Source organism: Phoca vitulina, unplaced genomic scaffold, assembly GCF_004348235.1.
Source record: "Phoca vitulina isolate PV1807 unplaced genomic scaffold, GSC_HSeal_1.0 scaffold6, whole genome shotgun sequence".
In the NCBI taxonomy this organism is placed as follows: Eukaryota; Metazoa; Chordata; class Mammalia; order Carnivora; family Phocidae; genus Phoca; species Phoca vitulina.
The window spans coordinates 23,862,666-23,886,906 of NW_022589709.1; the positions used below are offsets into that span (position 1 = coordinate 23,862,666).

General features: G+C 35.5%; 1 protein-coding gene across 8 annotated transcripts in view; it reads right to left on the bottom strand.

The window, feature by feature from the left end:
• The window catches only part of FER (FER tyrosine kinase), a 439,678-nt gene that overhangs the window by 142,202 nt on the left and 273,235 nt on the right, over positions 1-24,241 (bottom strand). For all 8 annotated transcript variants that reach the window (XR_004299354.1, XR_004299353.1, XM_032403878.1 and 5 more), the window contains one exon: positions 5,556-5,679. Coding sequence is in view for 6 of the 8 variants with exons in the window: in XM_032403878.1 (XP_032259769.1) it covers positions 5,556-5,679 (124 nt within the window). In the remaining 2 variants the exon portion in view is untranslated. The remainder of the gene's footprint in view (positions 1-5,555; positions 5,680-24,241) is intronic.

Here is a 24,241-nt window from a genome sequence, read left to right on the forward strand (position 1 = left end):
ATAAGAATACATTTTCAGTACACTGAAAGCAGAGGGAGAGCTCAAATGCTAGGTTATCAGCTGTAGTTTTAAAAAAAAAGAGAGAAAAACTGGAAAAATGTAGATGATCACTGGAAAAATGTAGATGATCAATATCATACCCAAATCTTTAGCTTCATAAAGTATGAAATCACAAAAAATTTAAAATGAGACAGAAGCAGCATCTTACATTTATCTTAAAAAGAACACATTCCTTAGCCTCATCAGAAATCACTGGGTCAAACAATCTCTTTCTATAATATATTTAAGTGAAATGTAATATTGTTTCTTTCTGGACAACCTTAGCTTTCCTAAATTAGTTTTTCTAATGAAATTTAAAAATAAAATTGGTCCCATTCCTACTCCTTTTCCTAAGATTATTCATTTTTCAGGGTTTTGTAGATTTTGTTCAAATTACTTTTCTTTTCCAGTTAAAAACCATAGCATTTTAACTTTCTTAAAATCATCCCAATGTATAGCTCGATACTCCTGCAGTTTAGCCAAATTAAATGGCCCATGGTGAGAATGACCCTGTTTACCTGGCTCCGTCCTTTAGAGTTTCATGATTAAGTCCTGCTCTCATGAAAAACATTGTTAACTTTGCTTTCAACCTTCCTTCATATTCCTTCCCCTTCTATTCAGCAACACACCCACCTACCAAGTCTCACCCAAACAGTATCTTCTGCAATTACGGACTTCTCTCACCATAGCCCTGATTACTCCCACCATAACCCCCATACTAAAAGGTCATATTAGACCCTCTTAATATTACTCTCATGGCATTCTGCACATATTATCACTAACTTGATTATCTCTTTGCATAATTATTATTTTGTGTTACATCTACCTGATGGCAGGGACAATGATTCTTGTTGACATCAGCCTGGCACAGAGTAGGCAACTGTTCACATTTGTGAAGTGCTGGAAATATCTTCATTCTCAATGGATAAACAAAACCCTTATTAAACAATAAATCTGATCTTATGGGCTTTAATTTGTAGAGTTATTAGCTTTACTCCATAACAACAAAACATCATTGCAGTAAAGCAACCAAAAATAAAGAGAAATCAGTCCAAGATTTAAAATTAGAAAAATAAAATCATTTTCTACAAGCATCTCTCCAAAAACACCTTTTCTGGTTTTAACACAGAATATCATGAAATTAAGAAATGCTTCCAAAATTCCCCACAGATTGGTCTTTAACACAAACACCAATCAAAAGCTTATCCTTTCTTTACTTTCCACAGACACGAAAGAACACGGCAGAAAGCCAACTTTTAGAAATAAACCCAAATAAAAATAAATCTTCCAGTAAGATTCCTCAGCAATAAAACCGTAAATGCCATTCCCGCTTATATCTAGTATAATGTCAAGCTTCAATCCACTTAACATCAAAATTAATCAGGTTTAATGCTTTTTCTAGAGTGACATCTAACAATCTAGGAACATACCATTTTAAGTAAACACACACACAGCCCAAAGTTTATCAGTATACTTCAAATCTTTATAAGGTACAAGTAGGAAAGAAAATCTCATATGGGTCTATAGAATAATTATAAAGAAAATGCAGTTGATTACAACTAAACACAAAATATCCAGCAATTCACTAGCTATAAACAGAAATAGTTTCAATTAGAAACTTAGAGTATCAAGAGAACCCTTCGGGAAGTTAAATGGAAATTACAAGAATATTTTCCAAAAGCAGGCCATTTCTTCATGCAATTACTTGTTTCCATTTTATAGCTGTCATACTTGTTTATCTATAACAAAACATTGCTCTGCTCTTCTCATAGTAATCAAAACAACAAAACAAAGCTAAAGAAAGAAAATGTGTCCCCCCAAACTTAAGATACTATTTTGATGAGACACAATTAGAAATATTTTCAGATACTGCATTCTAGGAACTTCTAATCACTGAACAGGATAAAATATGTAAGTTCATATAAAATTTAAAGCACATTAAAAATTTTTGCTTTGATCTGTGGGACAAAGACTTCATAATTCATAGACATGCATATATTTTTAGTAATATTTGGGGATGTCAAGAATAGGGCTGGGTGCCTTTCTTCACTACTTGAAAACTGAAACTTTCGATCATGTTCAGATTAATCAATTTTTAAAATGAATTTCCTCATTTCCAATGAGGAAAAATGCTTTTCACTGTAATGAATACTATATATTTATATTTATATTTTGGTATTTCTTAGGAGAAAAAACATGTAACATGTCTTGAGTGCATCTTTTAACTATAAATCAATTGAAATCTATTGCAATTACTATTACTACCACAGAAATAGTTCTATAGGATGACACATAGGAAGAGGGTTCTATGGTACAATTCACTTCTATAAAAAGTTCAACATAAAGAATATTTTATTTTTTCAACATAGTGTCATGTATTGGTGAGGTACTGAAATGCAAAGAAAAAGAAAATGAATTCATCCAAAAGAGCATTTACATAAATTTCAAGAGTAACGAAATTACTGGCATGTTACGAAGTAACCACTGGCTGGAGGTATAAAATTCATCCACTAATCAAGATCAACAGGGAAAATCAGAATGGCAGATAGTTTAGAAGAAATCAGTGGAAGTGTTGGTCAGAAAACATTACATTGTTGCTTTATATGGCGAATAAGGAAAATCATAGAAAAAAGAAAAGCATTTATTAAAATAAAGACAAAAAGAAAATATTCTATGCCATGGATGACAAATTTGGGGCTTGTGTGTTAATGCTTATCAGTGCCCTAACAGATGTGACTGATCAATCAATGGACTCTTTGTCGCTGATCCTGGAATCTTTCTCAATACACAACACAGAAAGCCACTACCAATCACTGAAAATTGGCACTGAAATCTATTTGTCAAACCTGCTCTCAGTGATATTGTTTAAGTTATTCAATCAGGAACTTTCCCCACAGGCAAATAGTACAGGAATAGGTACAACCTTCTAGAATATGTGCTCAAGCAGGGGTTGACATTCAAAAATTTGTGAATGCATAAAAATTCTTAACAAGGAAAATGGAAAAATAACATTACAGCAGGTAATGTTATGATTTGGTGAGTGGGATAAGTTTTTAGAGGCTATCATCTACAACTTAGAATCATTTCAATTCTGATGATACAGCATTTAAAAAAATACAGTCATCCATTTGCAAGAAAAGCAATCACTACAAAAGTAGCAAGAAATTGAAACAATTCCCTCAACCAGGAGGCAACAGAAATTAAAGACTGGTACTGGTAACTGACAATTAATTAAGTAGTTTCAATGCTGTTTATTCATTGTAATTTAAAGCTATAGATAGTCTAATGATTTGAAAAATAAAATCTGAGACAAAATGAGTAACTACAGTAGAGAATCTGATGCCCGAAGTAGCTTTAATACCTGAGCAGCCAAAATTATAGATTTTCTATAAATGAAGAACAAAACCCTTCATAGTTACTTTTAACAAAAACTGTTTTCTTCTAATGAAATTAATAATAATGCAATTCTTGTCCAAAATCAAATACTTTTTAAAAATCTTTAAAAATCGGAGAAAGACAATTATTATATGGTTTCATGCACACGTGGAATATAAAAAACAGTGCAGAGGACCGTAAGGGAAAGGAGGGAAAACTGAATGGGAAGAAATCAGAGGAGACAAACCATGAGAGACTCTCGACTCTGGGAAACAAATTGAGGGTTGCTGAAGGGGAGGGGGTGGGGGGATGGGGTAATTGGGTGATGGGCATTAAGGAGGGCATGTGATGTGATGAGCACTGGGTGTTACACCCAAATGATGAATTGTTGAACACTACATCTGAAACTAATGATGTAATACGTGTTGGCTAATTGAATTTAAATTAAAGAAAAAAAACCTGAATTTAAAAAAAAATAAAATAAAAATATCTTATTATAATGTGATTTGATCTCTAGCCATAGAAAGTAAAACAAAAATACAAGGACAGTGGCTAAGTTTTAGTTTTCTTCATTTCCAGAAATACAATATCTCTACTGAAAGGTATTTTAAAATATAGGTGACCATTGAGCTATATTGGAAACACAAGCCATAATTTCAGTTTTAGAATAAAATTGAAAATGTGGCAAAATTTTTTGGAAAATTAAATAATCAGTTTGATAAAGCAGGCAGTTAGCCAGACATGAGCAGGTAACAGCTGTTTTCTGTATGTTAAGAAGGGTGGAAACCAAGTTTCAAACAGCCAGGGGGCACACGCATGTACTCTTCCCTGTAAGTGCTGCCCTACAATAACCTATAGCTTCATGAGAACACATTTGCATTGTGGTCTTGACTACCCCCCCACACACACCCCTTGCAGGGGGATGGCTCTGTGACAGTTCAGATAAGGGCCATATAGGACCAAAACTCCCCCTCTCTATCGTAGGAGGAGACCTTAGATGATTGGACGCAACCCTAGTCAGAGATCAGCCCATAACCCTTGCGAGCATAAAAAAGAAAGACCACCCTGGTCCCTGGTGCAGTTGCCGTCTCTGGGCCTGCCCGCTCGTCCACCTTGAGGGTGTGCTTTTGCTTTCATTGCTATTAAACTCTTTTTTACTTGAGAGTTTGGCTCTAAATTCTTTCTTGTCCCAACTCAAAAATGGAGGCAGGGGGTGGGGGGTGGGGCAGATGGGACATCTGAGATCAAATCAATGTATATTTCAGGTGAAGGTACTTTTGTTCTGCTATATAATTACACATTATACAATTTTACCAGAATGTTAAATCAAAACCTGCATAATGAAATACATCAGAGAAAAACAAACATCAATAACTGAACCAATTTAGATAAAGTCCATAATAGTTCAATCTGACAATGAACTCTGCCCCATGTTAAATAGTATTACCTGCTGTTTCCAGTGAATAAAAACTGCATCAATGCCCCCACTTCATTTTGCTTATGTACACTTAGCCATATTTAGGATCTCACATGAATTCAGCAAGACATCTTAAGTTGTACTGACATTTAGCAATAAAGAACATTTTCAGCTACAAGCAACTAAAACCACAATCTATAAAAGCATTACAACCAAGTCACTGCTCTTAAAGTAATTAGACAAGTTTTCTAAATCTCCCTTGAAATAACTATTATGCTAATATCTTCTACCCTTGGCCAATTCACTGTCATGAATTGTTGTTTTACTACTATGCTCTTCCAAGACTTTTTAAGTAATTTCTTCGCAAAATGAGAATAGGGAGCAGATGAAACAATCCTATTTGGCTATAAGACTGTAGCTGATTATGTGACTAACTTGTGGTACATCTTATCAATATGTCATTCAAGATTATAATACAACAGATTTTAATCAGGAAGTAGCTCACTGTCTAATGAGGTGTACTTATCTCAGGTAAGAGAAAACAAGTGTTTCTATAAACTATATAACCAACTATCAAAGAAGGCTTTCCCACAAAACACGAAAACCAACAAGAAAATATATAAGTTTTATGAAAGAACTTCATTGCTATATTGCAGCAAATATGTCACTTCTCTAGCGTTCTGTTGATACAACCAGAAAATGTTTCAAAAAATGTCCTCCTTACCTGTGTATACAGTTTTTACTCTCGAGATAGGACATACCAGAAGCAGCATCTAATGAAAATTTCACTAATTGTTTGAGCTTTATTTCATCCTTCTTCTTTCTCAGAAAGGACAGGAAATCACCTCCTAGAAGAATTGACAGATGAACAATGAAATATAATCAGGATGTACTGCCTATTAGATACCTGACAAAACTGAAAGAATTACACATTCGACCATGCTTTCTGCCAATTTTGTTTGAGGTGAGGATAAAGCAAAATATGAAAGAACACATCTATTAGAAAACAGATACCATAAACTTACCCAGATACGGTTTAAGTAATTTAAGTGCTTCACACTGTGTATTATCCAATACATGATAATACTCAAACAAAATCATACAATTCCTCTGTTGCAATTTCTCACCGATTTGCCTGGCCCAAATTTTCTGTGAAATTTTATTTTCTCTAATACTAAATAAAAGATTATAACTATTATGAGTTTAAAGTGTAGATGAGATCAAACTAGTTATCAGATTCAGTGACTGCTTATGATAATTAAGTCACTGATGGTAGAGCCAGAGGGGGGGAGCTATGGTTTTGATAGGATTTAATTGCTGAGCCAGATTGCATTTTGGGCATCAAATGGATTTCAGTGATGTCTTAGAGCAACTCTTTAAATCAGCATGGTCCAAAAGAAATGTAACACACAGTAACTTTCAATTTTCTGGTAGCCACATTTGGAAAAGTAACAACAATAAAAAGGTGAAATTCATTTTAATAATATATTTTTTCTTTAGCCCAATATATCCAAAATATATTATACCAGTATGTATCATTACAAAATTATAGTGGAAATATTTTACATTTTATCATCCTAAGTCTTCAAAATATGTTGTTTATTTTACATTTTGTGGGACATCTCAAATATTTGATCTGTATTTAGATTTCATAAATTTATAGTTGAAACAGAATATTCATATGCCTACGCTGTTTCACACATGTTTAAAATTTTCTAGTAACTCAATCATATCCATTTTAAATTGAATAAAATTAAATGAAATTCACAATTCAGTTTTTTTAGAAGCACTATTTCCAAAGCTGAAGAGCCATCTATCACCCGTCACAACCATATTAAAATACTGTCGACCTTCAACTGTGCATTCATTCTTCACATCGCATTAAAGGCTATATGAAGGCTTGATTATTCTTCCTTGTTAGTGTAGAGTGTAATTGTATTTTTTTAAAAAGTTAAATATATTAGAATGAATGTTCTCTCAAAACAATCATTCCCACTTTCTATTAGGCCCTCAGATTCTAAACCAGAATTTTGCAAGAGGGATTAGCATTTTAATTGCCATTTCCTGAATTTTGTAATCCTCTTCACCAGGGATCCAGGCTTCCTTAAATAGAACAACTCTAGAGGTGAAGACTTAATGGCTTTTTCTTTAATGAGAGTACCTGGAAAATAAACTCTTGCCTAACTCTACTTACAATGTTATCTTTCTCTAACTTCTTCTCTTATTCACAAATCAAGTGTTAGGCAAATTTAGGTGTGCCATTTACAAAATCAACAGCTATATGCTTAAAAATAATCTTTTTTTTTTTTTTTTTAAATTGAGTACTTTCATTTAACCCAATGCATTCAAACATCAATGCAACGTATCAATATTAAAAAATTACGGGAATTCCCGTACTCAGTAAACCAAGTCCCGGCCCGTGCTCAGCAATCTCGGGGGCAGCGCGCGGGGGTCACCAGACAGCTGCGAGGGGTTGGCAGCCGGCGGGGACGGAGGGGCGGCGGCACCTGCAAGGCCCCGCGTCGCCCCCCGGAGCCTTCCACCGGCCGGACGCCGAGCAGCGCTCCGGGGCCGCCTGCCCCCAGGCCTCGGGGCCGCGTCCCCGTTTCCGGACCCGCAGGTGGAACGGCCCAACCTCCCCCTCTTCCTGCGCCCGCTCCGGGAGGGTTCCTCGCCCGCCTTCCAGCCCCAGCACGTTCGGCCCCGATCATCCCCACGCCACCCGCGCGCCTCCTCGGCGCCCCGACCCGCCGCCGCCGAGCCCGCCCCGGCCCGCCGAGCCCCGAGTGCCGCTGTCCACGCCCCTAGCCAGGATCCTCGGCAGGTACCGCCAGACCCTCACGCGCACCGGAAGTTGTCTGCTTAAAAATAATCTTAACGGTGTCAGATAATTTCTTTTTTCTGTTCTTTTAAAGAGAATATCAAATGCATTCAATTACTAGGAAGATTATTGAAACAGTCTCCATCAAGCTTAACTTAATTTTCTGAACAAAACACACTCAAGCAACAGTAAACAGCAAAATTAACCACTGATTTCTCTACTTTAATAGGTATACCAATTAAGTGGACTTGAAATCAATATTTAGTTCAAGTTATTACTTGGACCAATATTCATATATATTAATTCTTTGTTAGATATATGTTGGCCTATTTTAGAAAAAGTGCAGACTTCTGGTCTTGAAACCACATAGCATTTTGTTTAAGCTTTGGAATAGTTTTCAAATGAAAAGAGCTCTTCTGGAATTTGATTTAAAGCAGCCTATGACATAACCTCAGTGTTCTGTGAAATCCTAATATTTCTTTCCAAAGTTAGCTCATATTCAGCACTTTTCCATCTGCCTCCTGTTCTTTTTTAAAATTTCCTCCTTCAGTGAATCCTCCTTTACCCCTTAACCCCTGCCCCAAATGGTAAACCCTAGGAAAAGAATTGTGCCTTTGCTGCTCATTATTATAATTTCAGAGGTTACCTCACTGTGTCTAGCATGTAATAATACCTCAATAAACATCTCTTGAATGAGTGAGTAAAAACAATGTGTATCTCTTCTTGCAGCTTCTAAGCTTCCCATGAAGACAAGAATCATTTTTCATTACTTTTTACATTTCTTCCCTAGTCCCTCTCCAATGGTGAGAACTTTGCTTTTCAAGTACTTGTCAAATGTTAAAACAGTGTTGAGAAAAGGATATTACATTTCTTATCAATGGCACCGGATGGATGCCATAAAATTCTTTAAATTCCATCAATAAAACTTAGCGCATTTAAGAGTAAGCTCATTTTGATAGATGCTTCTTAACACTAATGCCTTAAAAACTACATCTTTTAAAAAAATGATTTGCAAAGAAGCAATCCCTGGTAGATAAAACTGTAAAACAACAAATGCATAATATAATAAAGAAAAGAAAACACTTAAATAGAATTACAAATTGCCTGAAAAGTGAAGCCAGGTCAATAAAGGTAAAGCACTAGAAAGTAGAATGACATACAGCTATTTCCAAATACTGAGACAAGCCAAAGATACAGACGAAGGATTGTCTGACTGCCTCTTAGTTAATCCAACAATATTTCTGCCTTAGAGAAATTTCTTGCTTAAAATCATTAAATTATTAAAGTAAATTTTAAATTTATTTCCAACTCATAGTTAGTTATTCAAGACACAGACAGAATGATCTTAAGTAAAGGAGGAAAGCTGCACCACCCCATAGCCCTAGTCAGCTTCTTGCAGAACACTGCAGAGAAGCAAAGACTTCAATAAAAGTTAAATAATTGTGATTCAGTACTGAAAGCCTGAGCCTTGGGCAAGTGCAAGCAGTAAGAACCCAGAAGCAAGAAGTAAACTCCCCAGGGGACAGAGTATGAGACTAGCGGTAGGTTACCCAGGAAATAATTCAGACTGGGCCAGAAATGTTCCCCTAGGCACAATACTTGATTATTACCATTAAGTGAAGAACAACTGGAGAGTGACATCAGATGACAGAGTTTTTAGTATTCACTGTCAGTTATTGTAGAGGATAGTGTCTCTTCCTTTGAACTCATTCCCCTGCCACTTTCATTAAGTGCCAAGTTAAAGAACCTCTCTTAGAATTTGTGATATACACAATCATATATACAACACATATGTTTATATGTGTACGCATGTATGTATATGTGCATGTGCCATACCTGACCACTATCGTAAGGATCTTGGTGTTCAAAGTGGGCAAAACAAGATATTAATTCCCGTTTTGTAAATCTGTCTCAACAAGGATTATTTCTATATAGGTACATTGTACATTAAACCAAAACAGGATGGATTATTTTCTAGAATTCTTCACCAGTGATAGATTTCTAAGACGATACTTAATATGTTTTTATAGTCAATTTTTAGTTTACTAGGGAGATAGCATGACATCGTGAAAAGAGCATGGATACTGAAGTCAGACTGACCTAGGTCCAATTACCTATGTGGCCTTGGGTAAGTTAAATTTTTTTTTTTTTTGTATTTATTTATTTGAGAGAGAGAGAGAGCACAAATGGGGGGGGGGAGGGCAGAAGGAGAGGGAGAAGCAGATTCCCCGCTGAGCAAGGAGCCCAATGCGGGGCTCGATCCCAGGGCCCCAAGATTACGACCTGAGCCGAAGGCAGACGTTTAACCAAATGAGCCACCCAGGCGTCCCTAATCTTTCTAAACTTCTTTAAAACAAGGATTAATTCCATTTATTTCTCAAGATGGTTTTGAAGACTAAAATGTATCTAAAACACTAAGCCCCTGCCTGGAAAGTCATACACACAATACTACTCCTACTTCTTATTTTTGCTCAAGCTATTTTGCATCTAAAGAAGACAGGTTGTTTGTCACGTATCTATTTTCCCTTACTCGCCTCAAATTCCTGCCCTTCTCCCATTTTGGAAAGTATTCACCTCCCCCTCAAAAAGAAAGGTGGCCCTAGATTGGCTTCACGCAATGAATGAAGCCCATTCCCCTGCCCAAGTGACTGGTTCAGGGATAGGCACATGGCTTAATTTGGGCCACTGAGATATAAGGAGATGCTTAAGAGGGGAAAGAAACTTTGGTTTTTGAGAGAAGCACCAGGAAAGAAGCATTCTCTGCCACTGGAAGTACACAAGATAGCATGTAGCACCATGAGGACTGGCAGACTAGGGGTGAAGCAATCATGGAAAGCAGAAAATAGAGAAGGAAAGAGAATGGTTTCTGGCGATACGTTTGAGCCACTGGATCAAACACTGCCTGAACAGTGACTTCCTTCTAGATTCTTCAATTAAGTGAACTAATAAAACTTTTTTTTTTTTTTTAAATATCTTTTGAGAGAGAGAGAGAACGTACCCATGACTGGGGGAGAGGCAGAGGGTGAGGCAGAGAGCCTCAAGCAGAGCTCCTGCTGAGTGCGGAGCCCGCGTGGGGCTTGATCTCAAGACCCTGAGATCATGACCTGAGCTGAAACCAAGAGTCAGACACTTAATGGACTGAGCCACCCAGGCGCCCCAAATCTCTGTAATTTTTAATACATCTTCTGTACTACCAACACAAAGGTTCCTAATGGATCGATATTTGTATTAGAAGATTATTTGAGAATTTTAAAAGGTAATATATATTAAATGTCTGGAACAAGTAGGAAACAATAAATAGAAGTGTTTATTATTGCTTGCAGCCAACTTTTAGTAGGATAGAAGGCTGTTATTCTCAACAGTACTTTCTCAAAAGATTTCTTACTCTATGCTGTGGAAATTTGATCTTACCTGTTCTTTCAGTATTCATGGGATGGTGAGGAACTGATCACATTCAACAAACTCAGAGAGATTATTATATAAATAAGAACACTAATTTATCAATTTGTTATTGGAGAAAAGGGATCATCAGGGCTATACTGCTAATGACTTCTTGTCACTGAATCATGTAGAGATCTTAATTTATCTTCAAATAACTTCAAAGTTTATTAAGAGATCTCAGTCCCTAGTGATATATAAAATACATAATTCATTACCCTTGTTTTTTAGGATATAAATTTATTCCTGACAAGTTTGGTTTAATTGTGTTCACTTGGAAATTTAAATAGGATAATAAAGCAACTATTAAGTTGTAGGGAGCTATTTTGGAGGCCCCATTTCTGTCATTGTTCAGAGTTTTTATTTTTAAAAAAATCAACTTTTTCTCTTTAACCTGTAGTGATGAGAGTTAACCTGTAGTGATGAGAGTTAGCTGGACCATCAAAAATAAGGGGAAAAATATGTATGATAATCATAAACATTGAATGGTGATACAACCTGTTCTCTGTGAAACACAGAAAAGATTTTATTTTTTATTATTTTTTAAAGACTTTATTTATTTGAGAGAGAGAGAGAGAGATCAGGAACAGGGGGAGGGGCAGAAGGAGAGGGAGAAGCTAGGCAGGGAGCCCGATGCGGAGCTCGATCTGAGGATCATAACCTGAGCCGAAGACAGACTCTTTAACCGACTGAGCCACCCAGGCGCCCCAATACAGAATAGACTTTATATAATAGGAGATAAGCCAAACACGTTCTTAAAGAAGAAAATGCTGGATATAAGGTATACTCAGGTGGGATGGACAGCACAGAAGGAGATTAGCCAGGAGGATGCTCTAGTTGTCAGTCGAGGTGCTGAGGGCTTATATTAAGAACTATCCAAGTGAAGACTAAAGCACTAGATCTGAACAGACTCAGTAATAAGCTAGAAATGGGTCAGTTTGTGAAGATGAGTAAGATGAAAAAATGAATAACTGAAAATGACTACAAGAATACACTAGCTCTCCTGATTCCATTTTCTTTTTAAAGCAGCACTTACAGAACAGCTTGCTACCTAAGTAACATCATTCAGCTAGGCCAAATGCAGAGCTGAGTGTATGGTTTTCCCAATTTGGGTTAATACATGACATCAGTCTTTTCCAACAAAGTTCCTTAATAGCAATGTTCTGCTAACACTGCAGAATAGTGGGAACCTTTTGCATTTCTCCTTTGCAGGTGCTCTTTGAGAACATAACTCAATAGCAATCATGATAACAGTTCTATGAAATAAAGGAGTACATTTCACAGTATGTTTAACTTGCTGGTTCAAGGAGCACCAGCTATAATCTTGCCAGACATTATATGAATTGCCACAATAGATGCCAGAGTCAACTTTCACAAACTCTCAGAATGTCAGTACTAGAAGGCCCTTGGGACATAATCAGCTTTTTCATATTACGGAGGAGGGAGCTCAATTTACCTTTTATTTTATGGTGGTGATTTTGGTGATACTATTAAAATTCTAGGGCAAGTGTTTGCAAACTCTCTCTGGAGGCCAAAACCAGCTTTTTGCTTGTTTTTGTTTTTTGTTTTTTTAAATAAAGCTTTACTGGAAAACAACCACATTCATTCCTTACATATTATCTATAAATGCTTTCATGCTATGACAGCAGAGTTGCAATAGAGATTGTATGGCCCTCAAAGCCTAAACATTTTACTATCTGGCTCTTTACAGAAAAAGTTTGCCGACTCTTGTTTTAAAATATTTATTGCTCAGTATTCCATACAGCTGTAGTCCCTTTCATTTAAATGATTCCTATGGTTGCTTTGTCTACTTTCAACCAAGATTTTACTTTTTACTATGTGTTTACTGCAACAGAGCTCAATAGTGACATGTTCTAATGCTCAAGGAGGAAGCTAGAGAGGTAGATTCACCAACTAATTTTATTCCTAAGACTTACAAACATACACACACAAATACATACAGTGGGATCGTGAATCCCCTGCCACCTTTCCACCCACAACACACTGCCACCAAGGCAAAGAAGTTCCACTGTCTGTCTCTCTCCTCAATGCCAAACTACTCACTTTTCCATTTTGTGGCTTCCTCTGTCTCTCAAAGCTGTCTTTGATATAGAGTGTAAAGACAAGAATGGACAGGAAAATCAGGTATAGAATACGTTAGCTCTAAAGCCTCCTGGAACACACTACAAATACTTAGATGCTACAATGGCATTTAAAAAAAATCAGTGGAATGCTTGTTTTGATGCCTTTATCTGCTATAGGAAAACCTGCAGAGAAAAAAAAGAAGGCATCAATTCATGCTTCCTTAGATAGATTTTTAAAGAGATGTGGGATAAAAAGACACATGCAAAAATACATTTAAATTTAATAGGAGAAATAGGTTTATAAAAGCTAAAAATATTTTTAGAAGCTGAATTTATCATAAGCTAGATATTTTAGGGACAGTAAGGTCTCCAAATCAGTGCTATCAATGATGACTTTATAAGACCTATTACATAATACTATTTAAAATGATCAGAAATGTATGTTTACATGTTCATATTTACACAGTTTTTGTTGGTTATAGTTAGAATTTAATTTATGCAAAGGTTTAGAGCACAAATACATTCACCAATTATGAAACTTTCTATCAGATTACAAAAATATTACTTTAAAATATACTTTTAAAGAACACATTGCAGCAAAGAGCTGGAAATGTCAGTGTTAAGAAAAAAGTCAGAATAAATCCTTTTTCACTTTTTAAAAGGTTGTGGTACTCTGGAAAACAGTATGGAGATTCCTCAAAAAGTTGAAAATAGAGCTACTTTACAACCCAGCAATTGCACTACTGGGTATTTACCCCAAAGATACAAATGTAGTGATCTGAAGGGGTACGTGCACCCCGATGTTTATAGCAGCAATGTCCACAATAGCCAAACTATGGAAAGAGCCCAGATGCCCATCGACAGATGAATGGATAAAGATGTGGTGTGTGTATACACATACACACACACACACACACACACACACACACAGGAATATTACGCAGCCATCAAAAAATGAAATCTTGCCATTTGCAACGATGTGGGTGGACCTAGAGGGTATTATGCTAAGCAAAATAATCAGAGAAAGGCAAGTATCATATGATACTACCTTGAGGTAATTTCCTTTCAATCACTGAAATTTGTCAAATTTCTACATCATTTAAGATGATCCTGTGAGAGGCTCCTGGGTGGCTCAGTCATTAAGCATCTGTCTTTGGCTCAGGTTATATCCTGGGATCAAGCCCAGCATCGGGCTCCCTGCTCAGCGGGACGCCTGCTTCTCCCTCTCCCACTCCCCTGCTTGTGTTCCCTCTCTCACTGTGTCTCTGTCAAATAGATAAAATCTTTAAAAAAAAAAAAAAAAAAAAAAAAGATGATCCTGTGATTTTGGTGCTTTTTTCTGTAAATGTGGTGTGTTACATTTATATATTGTCGTATGTTAAATTATCTTTGTATCACATTCACACATGAAACACATATATAGTGAGAACATAAATTTCCTCCCACCCTTCCCATCCACAATCCACTGTCTGTTAGGGATCGAGCCCCGCATCGGGCTCCCTGCTCAGCGGGAAGCCTGCTTCTCCCTCTCCCACTCCTGCTTGTGTTCCCTCTCTTGCTGTGTCTCTCTCTGTCAAATAAATAAAAATAAAATCTTTAAAAAAAAAAAAAAAAGCTAAGTCTGATTGTCTGTTTCTCTCCCTACTTTCATGTCAAATCCTAATTGCCATCCTCACTCATCAAGGAGCAAAGTATACAAATTTTTAAATCACTGATCAGAAATCTAAGGGAGCCTATAGCAGAATCTCTTCTGACTTTGTGACTTACTAACCATAAAACTTGATTATTTATGTGAACCACATGTCTTTGTACAAGTGGTTCTCTCTATGACAGATTTTTCTTTTCTGAAGTCGTTCTTGATAATTTCATCCACCGGGGGTTATCTTAACTGTAATTCACCTTGAATTGTATTGGCTGAATCAAGAGATAGTCCAAAATTAGAAAAATATCCTTTGTAAAAGCATAAAAAAATCCACCACCAACAACAAAATACTTAGAAAAAATTTTAAAAAGGGGTATGTTACACATTTTATACTGATAACTATGCAACATTGCTAAGAGAAATTAAAGAAGTGCAAATCAAATGTAACAACATATCAAGTCCATAAAATGGAAGATTAATATTGAGTGTTAGGAGTTAATTCTCCTCAAATTGATCAATAGAATGAATGAAATCTCAACCAAATTCCAAGCAGGCTTTTTTGGTTGAATTTTACAAGCTGCTTCTAAATTTTTCATGGAAATGCAAAAGATCTAAAATAAAGAAAAATGTTGAGAAAGAGCAAATTGGGAAGAGAAGTAGTACTACTATAAAGTTGTAGTCAGGGAAGTGTTTTGGCTTCAGGATAACCAAGTAGATCAATGAGACAGAAAAGAGCCCAGAAACAAACACACTCTATGTGTCTGACTTATTTACCACAGAGACACCAAGCAATTCAATGGGGAAAGGAAATTCTTGTAAAGAACTGGTAGTGAAAGAGCTAGATAATTGATGGGAAAACAGAAGTTCAATCTCTAACTCACACCATAAACAAAATTAATTCAAATGACTTCTAGAACTCAGGTATAGAGCTCCTAGAAGGAAATGTAGGAAAATATCTTAATATAGGAGATATAGGAGAAGATTTCTTAGAACTCAGAAAGCAGTAACCATAAAGGAAAACAAAGGAAAAGAAAGCAAATTAAAATGGACTGCACCCAAATTAAAACCAAATAAAACTTTTGCTTATCAAAAGACATTATAAAAGTGAATAATAGGTAAGTCATAGAACTGGCTTTCTCCTTAAATTAAAAAAAAAAAAATAATGTGGTTAAAAACAACACATAACCAGGGGCACCTCTGGAGATACCATATGTTAAAAAAACCTTCAACAACTTCCCAATCTCTCTCCACTTTCCTAGACCGAAGGTGTTTTGTTTTTTTGCTTTTTTTTATATTTATCACCCCTTATAGAAGTTGTTCTTCACTGTTATGGATTATTTCTTCTCTCCTGCCTTCCTCCTAGGTGTAGCAGTGGTTAGGATGGTTTTGAATATTAAGTTGGTTTTGAATACGTCTGTCCTAACCAACTAAGATAAAATAGGTTCTGGTAAATATCTGCTCTTCTTAGTCTTCTTCTACCACTACTGGAACAAAACAGACAAGTACATTTTATAGAAATTTATCTTTAAACCAACCCCCCACCTCCACCATCATTCACTCAATCTGATATTCAACTTGGTGGGTGTGGCTATAAGATTTTGGATCTCAAATATAGTCTGTAGATACATGGGAACAAGGAAAAAAGTGAATGTTATTTCACTTTGTTGTCTTCCTTTCATCCCAGAGAATGGATAAGAATTTTGGCAGAAAGATTTACCAGGTAGCTGTATTTCAAAATCCAATTTATAGTTATCTTCTCTTGTGGATTAAATAATTTATATAGGAATCAACTTTGACAGTACTCAAATATGAGAAAATAATGTGGATCTTCTATGTGTATCTGTTAGTGGCAACATTTTCCAGATGTAAACTCCCAGAGGCCAACTCCTAGAAGGTAAAAAGTTTACGATCTTTCATATACCTAGAGTTTAACTATGTCCATCATGTACGAGTGAATTGGTAAATATTTCCTGAATGTACAACGAGTTTCTACAACAGTTTTCTACTCTAAAGCAGTTTATCACCATCTTATTCTCATGCCTGGATGATGTTAAAGAAGGGGAATTAGTAAACAGACCCAGTCAGAGGTACACTCCCCATTCTTGACGGAAGCCTAAGAAAAAAGGACATCAGTATGAGCTAGCTCAATTCTCCAAATCTATCCAAAATGAATGAGAAAAAAAAGAAGAAACTGGAAGTCAGACAATGACTAGTCATTTTAAGAGAGAGGTAGAGAAATTACTCAGAGATGGGAATCTATAAATAATGCAACATTAAGTTAGTCATGAAGATTCTGATCACCTTCTTAACAATGAGGAGAGGGGGGGGAAAGTTCTGGTTAACAATGAACTTGTTACCTTTTGAACTGGTTAACAATGAACTACTAACCACCAGTATCTCCACAAGCATTATTTTTAATATTACTATTGCTGTGATAGTTTGTAGATCCCATAGACGTATCCTTGAGACCTTAATTGCTATGTAACATGATGTGAAGAGGGATGTCACTAGTAGTATACATCTATATTTGCTCCTTTTGTATTCTATACTCTGGATATTCCTCACATAGCTGTTGGATCACTCTGAAACACTCTCCAATAACTTCTTGGGCCCACCCTTGGACTTTTACAACCCCTTGGGGTACTGGTGATAGCTGAAACTGGTACTGGCTAGTTTATTTCAGAAATTATTTTGAATTATAAATTTATACTAAATAACCTTTATGAGCCATAATTTCCTCCTCTATAAAATAGAAATTATAGTAATACTTAAGTACTATATAGGGTACAACAGATTATTTATGATTATGAAAAACTAATCAGATAACAAATTTGGAAATCTTACATAAAATAAAGCCTTTTTATTTGTCAAATTTGTAAAATTTTTTTTTTTTTTTTTTAAGTCCACAATAATAATGTTAGCTGTGTGATATCCATTCTTTGCCACTATTCTTTTATTTCTGTTTGGCTGTTTTTGTTGTTAGTGATCCAAATGATACACATAATGATTACTGGCCCCGGAGGAAGGAAAGTCAAATAAGTAGATTAATGACAAGGCAGTAAAACTAGATAAAAGGGGAAGGAATATAAGTAATGAAAATGAACCCTTGGGCTGTCCGGAAAAGGCTAGGAAACCAGGAGTATCACCCTGATGGATGGCCCAGAGTAAGTGGTCTGCTTCAATTAGCTTAAAGGACAGAGAGTTTCCAAAAGTTCTTAAAATGTAAATGGTCCATAACAAATTGATACTCTTTTTAAATGAGTTGTAAATGGAAAGAATGTTGGTGAAAAATTAAATTCTGCAGTCTGCTTTTTGCAAGTAATTCCCAATAATAAGACATGTATATAATTTTTAAAAATTATTCTGAATGCAGTAATTATTGATGCTACAAAATATTTTATTTTACCTTAAGTTAAGGTACTTTTTTTTTTAAGGCCTTCTGGTTAAATGGCCAAACTAGAATGGATTTAGGAGTTAATTTATAGAGTAAGGGGAAATCAAAACAGTATGAAAATCTAACAAAAATTTTATTACAAGTGATCCTGTGCCCTAAATACAATTTATCTTGGAATAATCCTTTGTGACAACTGACTCTCTGATAGGGTGCCTCACAATTTTTCCCCCACAAGGTCTCAACTTCTTTTACTTTACCACTACTGTTAAAATCTCACACCATGTAGTCTCCTTTTTGCTTTTAAGAATGTAGTTGGTATTAAAGACAATGTATAAAAGGCAAAAGAGGTACCCAATATTAAGTGTATAAAAGGTAGCATATTTAAGAGATGTGAAGGATCATTCACCATGATCAAGTGGGATTTATAGCTGGGATGCAAGGAATGGTTCAACATATGCAAATCAATCAACATGAGACATCACATAATAGAATGAAAAAAAATATGATTATCTCAATAAGTGTGGAAAAAGCATTACAAAATTCAATATCCATTTATGATTAAAAACTTTCAACAAAGTGGGTATAGAGGAAATGTATCTCAACATAATAAAGGCCATATACGACAAGTCCATAGCCAGTATCATATTCAATGGTGAAAAACTGAAAGTTTTTCCTATAAGATCAGGAGTAAGATAAGGATGTCCACTTTTGCCATTTTTATTCAGCATAGTATTAGAAGTCCTAGCCAGAGCAATTATGAAAGACAAAGAAATAAAAGGTACTCCAAATAGAAATGGAGAAGTAAAACTGTCACTATTTGCAGATGACATATTATATACAGAAAATCCAAAAGATGCCATCAAAAAATGGTTAGAACTAATAAATTCAGTAATGTTGCAGAATATAAAATCAATACACAAAAATCTGTTTCTATACACTAATGATGAAGTATCAGAAAGAGAAGAAAACAATGTCATTTACAACTATATCAAAAAGAATAAAATACCTGAAAATAAATTTAACCAAGGAGCTAAAAGATCTATATCCTGAAAACTACAAGGTATTATGGCAAGAAATTGAAAAAGATACAAATAAATGGAAAAATATTCCATGCACATGGATTGAAAGAACTAATATTGTTAAAATGTCCATACTACCTAAAGTAATATACAGATTAAATGCAATCCCTATCAAAATCCCAATGGCAATTTTCACAGAAATAGAACAAACAATCTTAAAATTTTTATGGAGCCACAAAAGACTCAGAACAAAGCAATTTTAAGAAAGAAGAACAAAGCTGAAGGCACCACAGTCCCTAGTTTCAAACTCCATTACAAAGCCATAGTATTAAAACAGTATGGTACTGGCATAAAAACAGATACGTTGATCAATGGAACAGAATAAAGAGTCCAGAAATAAACCCACACATAAATTATCAATTAATTTATGACAAAGGAGCCAAGAATATACAATGGGGAAAGAACAGTCTCTTCAGTAAGCTGTGCTGGGAAAACTGGATATTCACACATAAAAGAATGAAAACAGACCACCATCTTATACCATACATAAAAATAAAGTTGGAATGGATTTAAAAACTTAAACCTAAGACCTGAAATCATAAAACCTAGAAGAAAACAGATAGTAAGTTCTTTGAAATAAGTCTGGGTGATGATTTTTTGAATCTGACACCAAAATAAAAGCAACAAAAGCAAAAATAACAAGTGAGACTACATCAAATTAAAAACTTCTGCACAGCAAAAGAAACCATCAACAAAGTGAAAATATAACCTACAGAATAGAAAAAAAATATTTGCAAACTATATATGAGAAGAGTTAATATCCAAAATATATAAAGAATTCAAAAAAGGTCAATAACAAAAAACCAAATAATTCAATTTAAAAATGAGCAAAATATCTGAATAGGAATTTCTCTAAAGAAGACATATGAAAGGCCAACAGATACATGAGAAGATGATCAACATCACCAGTTACCAGGGAAATGAAAATCAAACCCATAATGAGATATCACCTCAGGACTGTTAGGGATGGCTATTATTAAAAACACGAGAAATAACAAGTCTTGGTGAGGAGGTGGAGAAAAGAGAATCCTGTGCACTGTTGATGAGAATGTAAATTGGTGCAGCCACTATTAAACAGTATGGGGGTTCCTCAAAAATTTAAAAATAGAACTACCACTTGATTCAGCAATTCCACTTCTGGGTATTTATCGGAAGAAAACAAAAATACAAACTTGAAAACATACATGCACTCTCAATTTTGTTGCAGCATTATTTACAATAGCCACGATATGGGAACAACCTAAGTGCCCATCAATGGATGATTGGATAAAGAATTTATGGCATATATACATATAATGGAATATTATTCAGGCATAAAAAAGGAAATCCTGCTATTTGCGACAATATGCACAGACCTTGAGGGCAGCATACTAAGTGAAATAGGTCAAAGAAAGACAAATACTGTATGAACTCACTTGTATGTGGAGACTAAAAACAAAACAAAACAAAGCCAAATAAAAAACCAAACTCATAGAAAAAGGGACCAGGGGCACCTGAGTGGCTCAGTTGGTTGAGCATCAGACTCTTGATTTTGGCTCAGGTCATGATCTCGGTTGTTGGATTGAGCCCTGAATTGGGCTCCACGCTCAGTGGGGAGCCTGCTTCTCTCTCTCTTTTCTCTTCCTCTCTCCCTCTACCCCTTCCCCAGCTCGTGCTTTCTCTCTCTCTTTCTCTCTCTCTAAAATGAATAAATAAAATCTTTAATAAAAAGAAAAAAAGGGGAGTGCCTGGGTGGCTCAGGCCGTTAAGCATCTGCCTTGGGCTCAGGTCATGATCCCAGGGTCCTGGAATGGACCCGGCTCCCTGCTCAGCCTGCTTCTCCCTCCCCCGTCTGCCGCTCCCTGTGCTTGTGCTCTTTCTCGCTATCAAATAAATAAATAAATAAATAAAATCTTATTAAAAAAAGAAAGAAAAAGGGACAGACTTGAGGTTAGCAGAGGAAGGGAATGGGGGAGGGGAAACAGGAGAAAGGTGGTCAAAAGGTACAAACTTCCAGTTATAATGTAAATAAATAAGTACTAGGGATCTAATGTATAGTATGATGCCTATGGATAACACTGCTGTATTATATATAATAAAGTTGTTTTAAAAGTAAATTCTAGCAGTTCTCATCACTAGGGGAAAAGCTTTGTTTTCCTTTCTCTTTTTACTATATCTACATGAGATAATGGATGCTAGACAACTTACAGTGGTAATCATTTCACAATCTATGTAAGTCAAAATATTATGCTGTACACCTTAAACTTATAAAGTGCTGTATTTCAATTATACCTCAATAAAACTGGAAGGGAAAAAAAAGAAGGCAAAGAAGGGTGGCTTGTCCCATTCAGAGGCTCACTAGTAATCAACAACTTGTGGGGTCGGAAGACCTGTAGTGGCTCTAGCTCATCGCCCTGGCAAAGCACGAACTTCTCTGGGCCTCAGCCTCAGCATGTGTTAACTGTGGCCAAGTAAGTAACCACCAAAGAGGGCTCTAGTGAGGATTCGGGATTTAGCAAGGTGCTGGACACAGAGAACGCTAAACTCGAAAACTGTCTGTTCTTGTGGTTACTAATATTGTTACCACGATTATACTGAACTGCCCCCAGACTTGCAGTTTGAGAACAGTGTTGTGGCAGAAGGTTATAAAAAATATATGTATCACTGACTTGCAAGTGGACAGGAGGCAGCCATTCAGAATGACCACTAAAATTACCACAAAAAATCTAATGCTATGAGAGTAAGAGAAAATAATAAGATAATACAATTTATTAGAGCGCACTAATAATTTTGTTCAGTCTAATGTGATATATTGCTAATGTTACACTTACCATGTGATAGATTGTCACTATTCTGTTACATGATAGAAGACTGTCTAGTTTCTGAAATTTTATTTATCTCTGTTGCTAGCTCTGCTCTTCACCCCTTTCCTTGGCTATCTTCTTCCTCATATGCAATTTGGCTTATGTGAGGACATAAATCCTTACCCAACAAACCAAAACAGCCACAAAGGAAAAGAACTCTACACATAATTAACATAACTTAGCTGGGTATTATAAAGGTTCCAATTCAAAATTCAAAAATTCAAAAAAACTAATCTTTGGAAAATTACATACTGATTAAAAACTGAAAGCTGATGTTAGAGTATGTCTTGCTGAAATAGCTCCCAAATTGTTTTTCTAGGATTCTTTTCTGAAAATGCATTATAAAATAAAAATGCTTACAAACAGTATTATGCCCATAGATATATATGCCACTAAATGTGTTTATTTCACTAAATTAAATTCACTAAAACGTGATGATCTCAGGTAACTATTTTGTAACAAGGGAAGCGGTATTTTAAACTGAAAAAGAATATTCTTCCTTATTACAAAATATATTTATAGCAAGTTCCAACTATGATTAGTTTCCAATCATGACTGGTTTAGATGTTTCTAAGTGGTGAATAGGCACCTGTTAAAAATGCTAATAAGCAAAGACCAATTTCAAGATATTTTAGTCAAGGAATTATCTAGAAGGTAACATTAAAAAGTTAGGTACTTTCATATTTTCATACTGATTTATAGATCAGTTTTACAGCCAGGTATAATATAATATACTAGGCTTCCATAAAAAAAACAACAGGAAAATGGCAAGCAACAGTGTTAATGGAATAGCTATATTCTCTTACATTAAATTTTTCCCAAGTCTTAACTGATCAGAATTTTTGAAACTGCCTTTGCTTTAAGAAAGACCAAGGTAAGAGAGGTGAGAGATGATGAGAAATGAGAGATAGAGTGAATGATTTGGGAAGGGGAATATACAGAGGAGACACAGAAAAAGCTAGAACACTGATCATACATGTGGCATTGAGATGCTTAAAAACTGATTTTAGTTAAATTAGAAATATCTGGTTCAGCAAAAATTCAATTTGATATATTATATATATATATAGAGAGAGAGAGACAGAGAGAGAGAGACAGAGAGACAGAGGGAGAGAATACTAAGAACAAGTCATCAACTCATTAATCTCATCTCTGTTTATACTTTCAGAGCATCATCGTGTGTTTTTAAATGAAGTTCTATGTTAAGATCAGTGAATACTTAGCACAGTAAATTTAAATTTGCCCCCATTTTACATCACTTAATCTATAATATACTGTATCTGAAGAAGAGTTTATGTCAGTGAGTCCAATTTACACTCAATAGGAGAACACATAAATCCCAAGGTTTATTTATGTTGAACTACTGTAAAAAGTTGTATCAGCACATTCTTGGAATTGTTTAACAGTCTAAGTTTATACCTGTCTTTGGATTATATAAAACAACTTCAATGTCCATTCTGCAATGAAATTGCAGTTGTCTAAAAAAATGAAGTAGAACAGATCGACTCTTTCATCTACCACATTTAAAAATGTTACGTCTTTAGCAACGTAGGTACTATTCAAATAGAAAAACCCATATGGCTCATCTTGCTGAAATGGATGACACACATACCTCAACATTATCTTGGAGATACAAGGACATTTTGAAAGATGCTTGACATCAACATCTTTCCTTTTGGCAAAAGCCTTGCCATCTTCCCTGGAATATTGCCAGAAACCATCCTAACTTGGACTAGAAAACTACTCTTCAGAGCTTAATCATTTCCCACCTCAACTATCAAAATTAAACTCTTCATAAATCTTATCTTCAGTACACTCAGTGGGTGGAGACAGTTCAGCCAAATCATTTCCTCCTCTAACCTTGTCTTATATACTCTGGCTTTCCATACATCCCCACACATTTCAGAAATTGTTACTTTATTCATTCCTCTCCATCTCTGACAGGTTTTAAGCTCTCCTAAGAGCTTGTTCTCCAAACCACCTGCTTAGTATCCACTTGTCTTCTAACTTTGACTTGTCTATCTCCTGTGATCAATTTCTGAGTTTCAACTGTGATTTGGCTTGAACGACTTTCCAAACTCTTTCCTATTACAGATAAGTACTTTTTTT